Consider the following 10,963-nt stretch of genomic DNA (forward strand, 5'->3'; position numbering starts at 1 on the left):
ATGTTAGTTGCCTCCATTTCATTTAACTCCTTTTCTGTTGATTGCACTTTATTCATTCCTTTGCGGATTGCTTTTTTGTCTCCCTATGTTTTGTTGTAACATCGGTATTGTATCTGTGTGCTAGATTCAACTGCTTTCCCACCCAGGTTCTTTTGGGGGTGTTTCTACTGGTGTGATCTCTCAGGTCTTCTGGGATTGGTAATCTAGCAGAGCTCCCTACTTGAGCTATTTGGGTTCTCTTGGGATAGTTGGGTCTTGACTGTCAGTTTCATCTTTGTGGATGAAGTGTTATCACGGGTTAGCAATGTGACTCACCGCCAGCATTGTTTTGCAAGGTGTTTTGGATGTGATTATTGTTCCGGCTCTTGTGGAAAAGATTGTCTGAGGTCTCACTGGTATGCGCTCACTGTTTGTTCCCAAAGACCATTGCCTGGGATGGAAGATTCTTGGGGCCTGCGGCTCAGGAACTGTGCCTTTAGCCGGTGTGGTGTGACCGTCGCTGGATTAGCGTTACTCTGAAGCTCACTATGAGGGCCCGGTGCCCATGAGTGTGTGGAGGCGGGTATCTCGTAGTTTGTGGTTGAGGCAGTGGGACTCTGGCCAAAGTGATTTCCCTGTCTGAATCACGAAGGAGTTTAGGATCCAGCAGCAGACTGTCCAGAGGTAGGTAGCCGGGCGGGGGGAGGGGGGACCCCGTGGATCCTACTGAGGGAGCCATGCACCCTTGGTTGGAAAGGCACATGCCCAGTGATAGCACACAGAAGGGCCCAGGAGCTGTCTGCAAGGGGTGTGTGCTTGTGGGGCCCACACACTGGATCAGAGTGATTGTGCTGCGCCACTGGCCCGTGTAGGGAGAAGTCCCATTTTCTGCTTTGGGGGATGAGCATCCATAGTTGGAATTGGATGCCCAATGCCTGCTTACAAAGGTGCCCAAGTATCGTCTACTGGGGCAGTGGGCTGAGGGGGTCCTTGTGCTGGAGCGGCACTACCGTGAGGACCGGATGCCTGCATGTTGTGCCTTGCAGCAGGCTCATGGGACTTGCGTGCTGGATCGGTGCAATGCAGTGACCAGAGGTCTGCAGATGAAAAGGAGGAAGTCCGACTATCTTCTGCTGGGTCGTTCAGCCCTTGGTTGGATACCTGTGTGCCTAACCAGCCAGGGCACGTCTCCTGTTTTCAGATTCCTCCAAGGTGTTCTCAAAGATTTTCACAGGAGCCCATGGCTTCCTACGTATGTGCGTCAACATGCTGATTCCTAATTGGGGACCAGTTGGTTCTTACTCTGACCTGGGTTGACACAGGTGACTGAGACCATGGACCACCAGGGCAACCAAGTACTGGAGGGCGTGAGGCCATTCTGAGCTGAAAGCAGCATGGAAGGAAGACATCTTCAGGTGAGCTGGTTACGGGAGCCGCCTTGGGTGTCTAGAGAAGCACTGCACCTCTTCCATTCTCATCACCAGGGAAATAGGTGGGATCTGCATCCTCAGGCCCCTCCTGGGGGAGCAGAAACAGGAGCAGCCATTGTATTCTCAGGTCCTGTCCCCCCAAAATCATTTGTTCTCCTGCCTTTCCATGGGGTAAAAGAGAGCGAGCATGAGACAAGAAGCTGTAGTGTGTTAGAGACCCCATGTTCAGCAACTCTGCTCAGAGCAGGGCTGGCATGAGAGCCCACAGACTTAACTGGTGTTTGGCATCAGGTAAGTTTTGGTCTCTTCCCCTGAGCTTGCACCACTGAGTGTTAGGGATGGTTCTTGAAACAAAGTAACAGTAGTGCACAACCTGTCCCCTGGCTACCGCCCAAGGAGATCAGGGAGGCCTGGGAGCTAGAGAATGGGGATGGAGAGACCTCGCCCTCATGCATTGGGAGGATCAGGCCTCACACAGATGCTGCTGGTACTAAGGTCACCTGGTGGTAACCCCTCCTGTTACTAGTGTCTCAGCCCCATTGAGAGTGGCTATTTCAGGACATACTGGGCCCAGGACCCTGAGAGGAGAGGTCAAGGCCCTAACTGCACAGTAGTTTGGGGCAGAGAGAATTGTCAGCCCTGGGCTGCCGGAAGGTGCCCTCCTTAGTGTGATCCACCTGTGCAGAGGATGAGGCGGAGGGGCATAGTGGAGCTCAGGCCAAGAGGGAGACACCCTGGAGCTATGCCTCCTGTGGCCCCAGTGCTGGGCTGGGTTCCCCACCCCTCTCTTTCCCTCTCCCTCAGCTGTGGGAGGGCCTCCATGCACAATTGCTACCTTGATCTTGTGGGTGACACATCATCAGTAAATTTACATACTTGCAGATCATTCCTAGTTCTCCCTGGGAATATCACGCCATCGCCTCCCCCATCCTCCTGAAGACCTGACCGGGTCCATACACCATGGCTGAGCACGGACCTGCCGAGCACCTGAATTGTGGTGGGTGATTGTCACCTAAATGGACACTCCTGCTCTCTGCCCATGACCCTGGTCGTGTCCACCGCTGCCACACAGAGAGTGGCATGTTCCCATTCTCTGGTGATTTCTCTAGGCACACTCCCATCAGGCTGGCCCTGGTGATGGCCATGGGAGCCTTACACCAGGAACCAGGGCCTTCTTCTTGTGTCACCTTCCCATGACCCACTCAGCGATATGAGCGCAGGCGACTGACTCAGGCCTCAGTTGCCGCACAGGGAGAAGGAAGTCAATTTTTGGCCCCTGCCAAGGTCTGTTGTCTGGAGAGAGAAGTAATGAGACTTGGAAAGTGAAATGGTTGGGTAATTTCTTAAATTCTGCCAAACATGAGGAATTACTTTTGCTCATCATCGTGACTCAGAACCCAGCTTCAGGTTCACAATGGCCAGCTCCCAGAGAAGTGTAAATGAGGAACATGGTTGTGACCAAAAAAAGGATGGAGAGGCCCCAGGGCAAGCCATGAGGGCAAAGAGCTTCACACTAAAGGAACTCTCCCAGAGACAGGTGCCCACATAGGCAGCAGGAAGGATGGGACCTGGGAAGCTTATCCAAACCTAGAAAGCAATGTGACAGTTCAGCAGGGCATGGAAAAGATTCTCACGCTGTGTGGAAAGTTGTATGAGCTGAAGACCCGCAAGCCATGTTTAAACTAGTCTTGAAATAGTTTGCAAAGGCTCATGTCAGTTTTTAATTCTCAAATATTTAAAATCACAGGATGCTAAGTAGTGATTTTACTACTTTATTTATTTACATGTACGGTATGTTTATAACAGAGTTTTTAATGTTGTGATAAAAATTTGTAATGGCCATTGAAAAATAACAACTTTTCCTATGGTTATTAGGATTGCTGGGCAGGGTATTAGCTGGAGGTACCATTCTGTGTGGCGTGCTCTACCGTGCAAAGCAAGAGCAGCCTATGACTTGCTCATTTTCCAGCCCAGTTGTTTTGTTTTTTCGTTTGTCTGCTCAGTCAAGTGAGGGTTCATGCCTCAGAGATACTCTGAGGAAGACCATGACATTCTCATGAGGTGTCCCTGCAGATCATCCGGAATAGCAGTGGATGCACCTTAGGCCCTCAGTGAATGTTCTTGAGTAAATCCAGGATTGAAGAGAGAGAGGAGAGGAGTCTGTCTTTGGCGGCAAGGATCAGCTGACCCGGGGACATCCCAGATAACATGTCCACTCTGTGCCAGTGCCTCCTGCCAGCCCTCCTGCACCGCCCTTGGCATTAAATGTCTAGACCCAGGCATGTCCTGGATGTGAGGCATGTTCTCCTTGGGGAGGAGGGAGGAGGGACAATCCCTTGTTTAGGTCTAGATATCATTGTGGCTGATGTGAAACCAGGTCTGGTTGGGCAGAGGCAGGGCAGGTAGAGCCAGCAGAGACTTGTGAGTTTGAAAAAGGCACAGAGGACTAAATATGTCAGGATAAGAAGAGGTCTGACTGCGGAGGGAAAGAAGCCAGGTGGAAGGGTGTCTGCTCCAAGGCTGGGTTCATAGAGTGGACGATGGGAAAGCCCATGCATGGGGACTGTTCCCCAGGGCCTGTGAAGCCCCACAGAGGCAGGGCTTGCTGTGGATCCCAGGAAGGGCATCCTCCTGCCTCTTTGGTCCCTCTTTGGATCCAGAAAGGCAGCTCGGATGTTGATTTTCCTTCCCTACAATGTAGCTTGTCATGTTCTCCAAAGCAGCTCAGAAGAATTGTGGAGAACTCGTGGTTTCTCTTATCAGTGGCTGTCCCCAGCATCAGGTTCATGATGGGCTGACTGACATTCCAGGGATGCATAAAGAGGGTCCCAGACTTGGAGCGCATTCTAAGGACCCCCCTTCATTCAAAAAAAGGTCCATAGGGCAGATGACCTGGGATCGCAGTAGGAATTTTGTGACTGGAGAATGCGGTTGCAGAGGACGGCCCTCCTCATGGGCTCAGAGGCTACTGTGTCCTGTCCATAAGTGAGGGCCATGATGAGAGCAGGTGGCAGGTGACCAGGATGTGGTGAAAACATCCCCCAAATTCATGTGTGGGTGCTGGGACTCGGCGGGGCCTGTCCAATACTGGGCAGGAAGTTCTCCTGCCCCTTGTGCCATAGCACATGCCCTGTGGGGGGGTGGATAGAGGAGTGTTTCTTGCTCATGAAGAAGGTATGTTCGCCTCTGACTTTGTTTCTAGGTCATTCTTAGTGGTTCTTACTACCTCCTTGTATCTCCTGGACACTGGGATCTCATAGAGGCTGCCTGAGCTTGGGCTCCTACAGTTTTCCAGTTTCCGCCTGGTGCATATAATGTCTGTGTTAAAGAGAAAATCTCAGCCCCCAGGTGGCACCCTCAGGCTAAAAGCCCATGATACCAAGTCTAGACTCAAATGCTGACCTCATTACAGTTTGAACCTCTTCCAGAAACCTCAACAGCCAGTCTGGAATTTTCTGGTCAACACCACTGTGGTAATCTGTCACGTTGTCCCTCTGCCTGGAACATGAGAGTTGTTTGGGCATCACAATGCAGGGGGTAGACAAGAGCAGAAAAGTTGCTCCTCTCTGCCTCTGTCTCTCTCTCGCTCTCTCGCCCCCAACCCCCAAGCTCTCTCTCTCTGGTTCTCTCTCTGTCTGTCTCTCCCTCAATTTCAAAAGATCCGATGTGTGACCCAGTACAGCATGGGGATATCTCAAACTATGGCAGATCCTTACATGCCAAGTACAGCTTCAAATCTTCTGAAGGGGAAGGTGTATCTGTGCACTGAGCTTAATCCTGAGGGAGGACATCTTCCGTCACGATCTGAGTGAGAGTTTTAGGCGTGGGCCCAGAAGGAGCTTTTTGAAGCCAAATTTGCATGGATTGTTCCCTAGGGTTGAGCAAACATTAGTTATTTATACAGACTTTGGCAATCATGTTAGTCCCTGGAACTTGGCTGGGACTAACCTGCTGCCTGTGAAAGGTTGGGATGTGGAAGAGGATGCCTGAGCTAAAGAGAATGCCCTCTGTCACAGCTACTTGATAAGGATACACAGGTCTTTTGGCCCACATTTATTTTTCTCTGTGCCTCCAAGATTCCAAAGAGCCCACGACTCTCACCCCTCAGTGGCTTTCAGAATTGGATAAGTCACATCCCAGGTTGAGCTGCCACACCCCTCCTCTGGCCTCTCCACAACCCACATTTTCACATTTAATTTTCTCAAGCCAGTTTGCTGAGCTGGTCTGGTTCTTCTGGGAGGAAATGCCCTTTACGTCCACAGAGGGAGGGTGACAGAATCTCCTGCCTATACTCCCCGTCAGCTTGGGTTTAAGGGGTCCACCCAGTTTCCTCCTTCACCGCTAGCCTTTTAAGTTCTCAAGTGTATGCAGTCAGAGTCTTTGAGTTTCCCAAATGTTCACCTTGTCCTGGGTAATTCCCTTGGTCCCATTACAAACGTGCAGCCCCTCCCCTCTCCTGATCAGCCCCTAGACGTGATTTTGGCCAGACCTCCTCTGGGGAAGGCTTGCTCCTCAAAATCTGGAAGACCAACTGTCCCTCTGTTCCTGTTGGAATGGGCACGGGATTTGCAATTGTAGGTAACATCAAGTCTCAGGGACTGTTTGGTCCTCAATACTGTTGCATTGAAATTCTTTCTCTCTTGAGATGATACCACTGTCTCCCTAAAGGTGTGTTAACGGGAACATTAGGGAATTTTGATGTGGCACCAACACCCCCATCAAGTCTACTTCCAGTTTGGTTTCCTTTTCTTTTCCTTTCATGCATGGACCTGGGGTTCAGCTGGAGGTGTGGAGAGTACAAAACCCCATCAGGGTTAAATGCCTGGAGATCCAGGACTAAGGTTCTGCTCTCAGGTGGAAGTAGCCATTTCAGCTAGGACCTCAAAAGGAAGGTGTGGTCAGACGAGGTATAATGGCTTCCGAGGAGGCTGAGGTGGGAACAGAGGCTAGAGCATGAGAGTCAATGCCCAGGTCTGAGCACAGGGCTCCCTTCACCACGCCCCTCTGGTGAGTCAGGAGCCTAAGGTGGTCCACAAGGACCTGCAGGCCAAGAACCCAGAGATTTGTCCTTTCTTCCTTACAAATGAGCAGACTTTGCCTTTGCCTCTGGGTGCAGGTTTGCCTTAATGCAAAACGTTTTGATTTCTGTTTTGATGTTTGCCATGCATAGAGGTTCACAGGGCAAGTTTCCCCTGTGTCTGAAAGTCGAGTGTTTCTAAGGAGCCTATTGTAGGCCAACGTGGCAAAATCCTTTTTGTAGTTTTTAGCGACCGGGCTGTGCGTGTGAAAACAGGTCTTAATGGAAAGTCTTTCATAACAGCCAATTGATGTTTAGAAAGAGTGGAAGGGGGTGGGGGGAGGGAGAGAGAGAGAAACATTGATGTGAGAAACATCCATCAGCTGGCTCCTGCCCACCCCCTAACGGGGGTTAGGAATGGAGCCCTCAAGAGACCTTTGGGGGCACGGGAGGATGCTCACCGCACTGAGCAACACTGACCAGGGCTTGCAGTTTCTTATTGAGAGGAGCCTTACTTGTGACATGTGAGCCCTCTGTTGTCATGGATAAAGTGGTCATTCTAATATTCATAGAAGGGGCACACAATAAAATGTACATGTTGGAATTAATGGTTATTTTTCTCACCTGCAGCTACCCCATGCTTTAGAAAACGTTTGTGCTGCTTTTAGGATTCCTCATTTAAAAGGTGTCAAAGGCCTCAGTGGTACCCATTGTGTGGGTGTTCCTTAATCTTCCCCATCTATTTTATTTCCTGGAACTTAGCAAGAGGCAGTCCTGGGCCACGGGCTGCTCCCTACTCCAGGTGTTTTCAGCCCTTCAGTGATCCTCAGAAACGTTTTCCCTGGAAAGGTTGGGATCATCTCTCTGGTTTCCCAGGACTCACTGCACAGCAGAATTCCAGCTAGCCAGTGGGTAGATGTGGGAGGGGTCCAGTGGTCATCTCACCCCTCCTTGGTGCCTGGTTCTTGTCCTGCCAGTGTCAGAGGAGAGGCAGGGCTGAGTGGCTTTGCGGCCCCTAAGCAGAAAACGGGGTTGTGGTAAATTGGGGGTGCTCCAGTTGTTGCCGGAGCAGTGCCTTTGGCCCTCAGCTGGTCCCTCTGAAGGGAGAAAGACCGGGGTTGCTCATGCTCAGCCTGACAAGATGCCTTGCTCCCGGCTGTCTCCCAGGATCTCTTTCATAGCAGCTTCATGGGGATGAGCCTTCCGGCTCCACGCAGACTCCTGGAACTGGCATGTCAGAGCCTGCTGAGGGATGAAGCCTCGGCCATCGCTGCTCTGGAGTGGCTTCCTGTGGAGCTCTTCCCACCTCTGTTCATGGCAGCCTTCGCTGGGAAGCACAGCAAAGTCCTGAAGGCCATGGTGCAGGCTTGGCCCTTCCCCTGCCTCCCTCTGGGGGCCCTGATGAACCATCGGCAGCCTCACCAGGATATCTTGCAGGCTGTGCTGGAGGGACTCGATGCCCTGCTTGCCCAGGAGACTCGACCCAGGTACAGGGGATCCAGTAGCCTGGGAGCACCCTGGGGATCTGAGCAGTTACAGCTGGGATCCGGGTGTGTGCAGGGCCAAAGGGAGAGCTGAGGGAGGCCTTGGAGCCACTGCTGGGGTCATTCTGGGAACAGGCTTCGGATAGATAGGGCTGATGAAGATGCCGAGGGTGACCCAAGGGACACGAGCCCACTCCTTCCTGGTGGCACCTAAAGGTACCAGGAATGGGGACCATGAAGGACCCCAGTAGCACCAGGAGCAGCTGATACCTGGGCCATGGAGTCAAAGTCCAGTCAGGTGTCTGGCCCAGCTGCCCAGATTCCTAGACTCATGGTCTTATTCCTTGTTATCTTAATGCACCCCAGCAGATCTCCTATTTTCTCCACAGGAGATGGATACTGCAGGTGCTTAATTTACAGAAGAGAGTTCATCAGGAGTTCTGGATCGTGTGGGCCGGAACCAGAGCCCATGTGTGCTCACTGCTGGAGCCTGAGGCCCCACAGCCCAGGAGGAAGAGGGGGAAAGTGCACAGCTTAACGGCCAGGCCAAATTCACCCTTGGCCCCCGTGGAGGTGTTAGTAGACCTTTGCCTCAAGAAAGGTGTCCTTGATGAGTCCCTCAGCTACCTGATTAAGAAAGTCAGCGAGAGGAGAGGTTTGCTGCACCTTTGCTGTAAGAAGCTGAAGGTGTTTGCGATGTCAAAGCAAAACATTAACATCCTGGATATGGTGCAGCTGGACTCTGTCCAGGATTTGGAGGTAAACTGTACCTGGAAGCTGTCCACTCTGAGGAAGTTCGCTCCTTACCTGGGCCAGATGGGCAATCTGCGCCGGTTCCTGCTCTCCCACGTCTTTACGTCTTCTCACACCACCTTGGAGCAGGAGGAGCAGTGTGTCAGCCTGGTCTCCTCTCAGTTCCTCAGCCTGCCCCACCTCCAGGAGCTCTATTTGGACGATGTCTCCATCCTCAAAGGCCGCCTGGACGAGATCCTCAGGTGAGGGGTGGCGAGGTTTCCCTGCCGACCAGAGCGAGTCCCTTTCCATTTCAGCGCACAGTGACGGGCTCTCCCGTGTGCCGTCCCTCAGCAGTGCTAGAGTGCCTGAGCCACTAGGCGGTCCACACAGTCAGTGTCTTGTTCACTGCTCTGTCTCCTTGCATGTTGTGTCATAACCCCCCAGACAAAGGTAGGACGTATGCACTAGGACAGAGGCTAGTAAAGAGACTCCTTGCTAGGAATTGGCGTAATGGAGGCTTCGGGACAGGGGATGGTAGCTTTGGGAATCCTTCTGAGTGGTGTCTAAGGGAAGATGATGCAATAGAAACAAGTGAGGATTGCAATGACTAGGGGAAAGCCAATCAAAGGTGCGGTTTCAGGGGTTAAGTTCCGCACTTAGAGATTTGGCCATGGCAGCCTTTCACTCCAAACCTGCCTCAATCACCTGTCTGCCAAGGGTTGCCATAGGCTCTCGCAAACAGAATGCCTGGTAAATGCAGGATTCTGGAGGGAGGCATTACGAGATGGGATAGGTGGTTTGTGGACAATGCAGTGATCTAAGTTCCTGGAGGGTGGCGGCCCTCGCTGGATGTTGCCTGACTGTGCCCAGGTTAGCCCTTTCTGCACATCTGCCAGAGGCCTCATTGGGCTAAGAGATGATGGTGACAGGGGTCTAGGCTGTGGCTGGAAGGAAGCCCGAGTTGCAGGCATTTCGGGACATGTCTCCAATACTAAAATGCACTGGTTGCCTCCTGCTTCAGACCCTGGGCCAGGCTCCTTTCTGAGCTCCTCCCATCTTTACCTCCCATCTTTATGTTCACAACACCTGTGTGTTTGGGCTGGGGGTGTATGATGAGTAAATGGAGTGTGTGAGGTTTCATCCAGTTGGATCCGTCACGGAGCAGATAACAGATGGAGAAAGATTCCACTCAAATTTGCTCTGACGTGAATGTCCCTTTTCACTGTGCAACATGCTGGGTTTGATCATCATCTGGAACACTGTAGGCTTCGGTGACATGGGCCTCTTCACCCTGAAGGCCTGGATCATCCTCACCTGCCTCTGCCCACCAGGTCCATCCCCCACATGTAACTGCTCTGTGTCTCCCCAGGTGCCTGAAGACCCCCTTGGAGACCCTGTCCATCACTAACTGCCTGCTTTTCGAAAGAGACTTGAGACATCTCTCCCAGCACCTGAATGTCAGCCAGCTCAAAAGCCTGAGTTTCAGTGGGCTCAACCTGACCAATATCAGTTCTGGGTCACTCCAATTTCTGTTAGAGAGAGCCTCCCCCACTCTCCAGGACCTGGACTTGGATGAGTGTGGGATCATGGACCCTCAGTTCCTGGACATCCTGCCTGCCCTGAGCCACTGCTCTCAGCTCATGACCCTCAGTTTCTGTGAAAACCCCATCTCTATGACCGTCCTGGAGGACCTGCCTCGCCACATCGTCGGGCTGAGCAAGCTGTATTGCGTGATTTCTGCGGCCCCCCTGGAGAGTTACGAGGAAAGGAGCGGCACCATCAACCTGGGCCGACTTGCCCAGATGCATGCCGTGCTGAAGCAGATGCTGCAGCAGTTGGGGCGGCCCGGCATGGTCTGGCTCTGTGCTTACCCCTGTCCTCACTGTGGCTGTAGAACCTTCCATGACCCAACTCCCATTCTGTGATCCTGTTGCTTGAGTGTCTAGCTGGGTGCCCATCTGGGCACTTGGGCACTGAAGCCCAGACATAAGTGTACCATACAGGAACACAGCAGCCAGTTTCAGACAACTACTCGGGGTTGGGGGGGAAATGCTGGCAGGGGACTCGATGGTTTCTTTGGGGAGATTTGTCCTAAGGAGTTTGAAATATGCACCTGAATCTCTCATGGGGAGGGATTGAGGCTTGGGTGGTAGATGCGGGGATTACCTTTGCTTGAAGGGTTGTGAATAATTGTCAGTAATAAAGAGAACTGGATGTTAACCGTCTGGTGTGCTCTATGACATGTTAACCTGATTCTCCCACCTGCAGTTACTGGACAAGTAAGAAGGCATGAGCATCGTGATGGGCAGACACTAGGC

General features: G+C 52.2%; 1 protein-coding gene across 1 annotated transcript; it reads left to right on the forward strand.

The window, feature by feature from the left end:
- Positions 1 to 6,107: 6,107 nt before the first annotated feature.
- Positions 6,108 to 10,570, forward strand: LOC139000819 (melanoma antigen preferentially expressed in tumors-like). The gene is made up of 4 exons (XM_070402832.1): positions 6,108 to 6,130; positions 7,581 to 7,913; positions 8,300 to 8,905; positions 10,015 to 10,570. Exons 1-4 carry the CDS (start codon positions 6,108 to 6,110, stop codon positions 10,568 to 10,570), a joined length of 1,518 nt encoding a protein of 505 aa, XP_070258933.1.
- The last annotated feature ends 393 nt before the right edge of the window (positions 10,571 to 10,963 follow it).

This window comes from Myotis yumanensis, unplaced genomic scaffold (assembly GCF_028538775.1).
Source record: "Myotis yumanensis isolate MYYU_CA2020_CCGP unplaced genomic scaffold, mMyoYum1.0.hap1 SCAF_33, whole genome shotgun sequence".
Classification (NCBI taxonomy): domain Eukaryota; kingdom Metazoa; phylum Chordata; class Mammalia; order Chiroptera; family Vespertilionidae; genus Myotis; species Myotis yumanensis.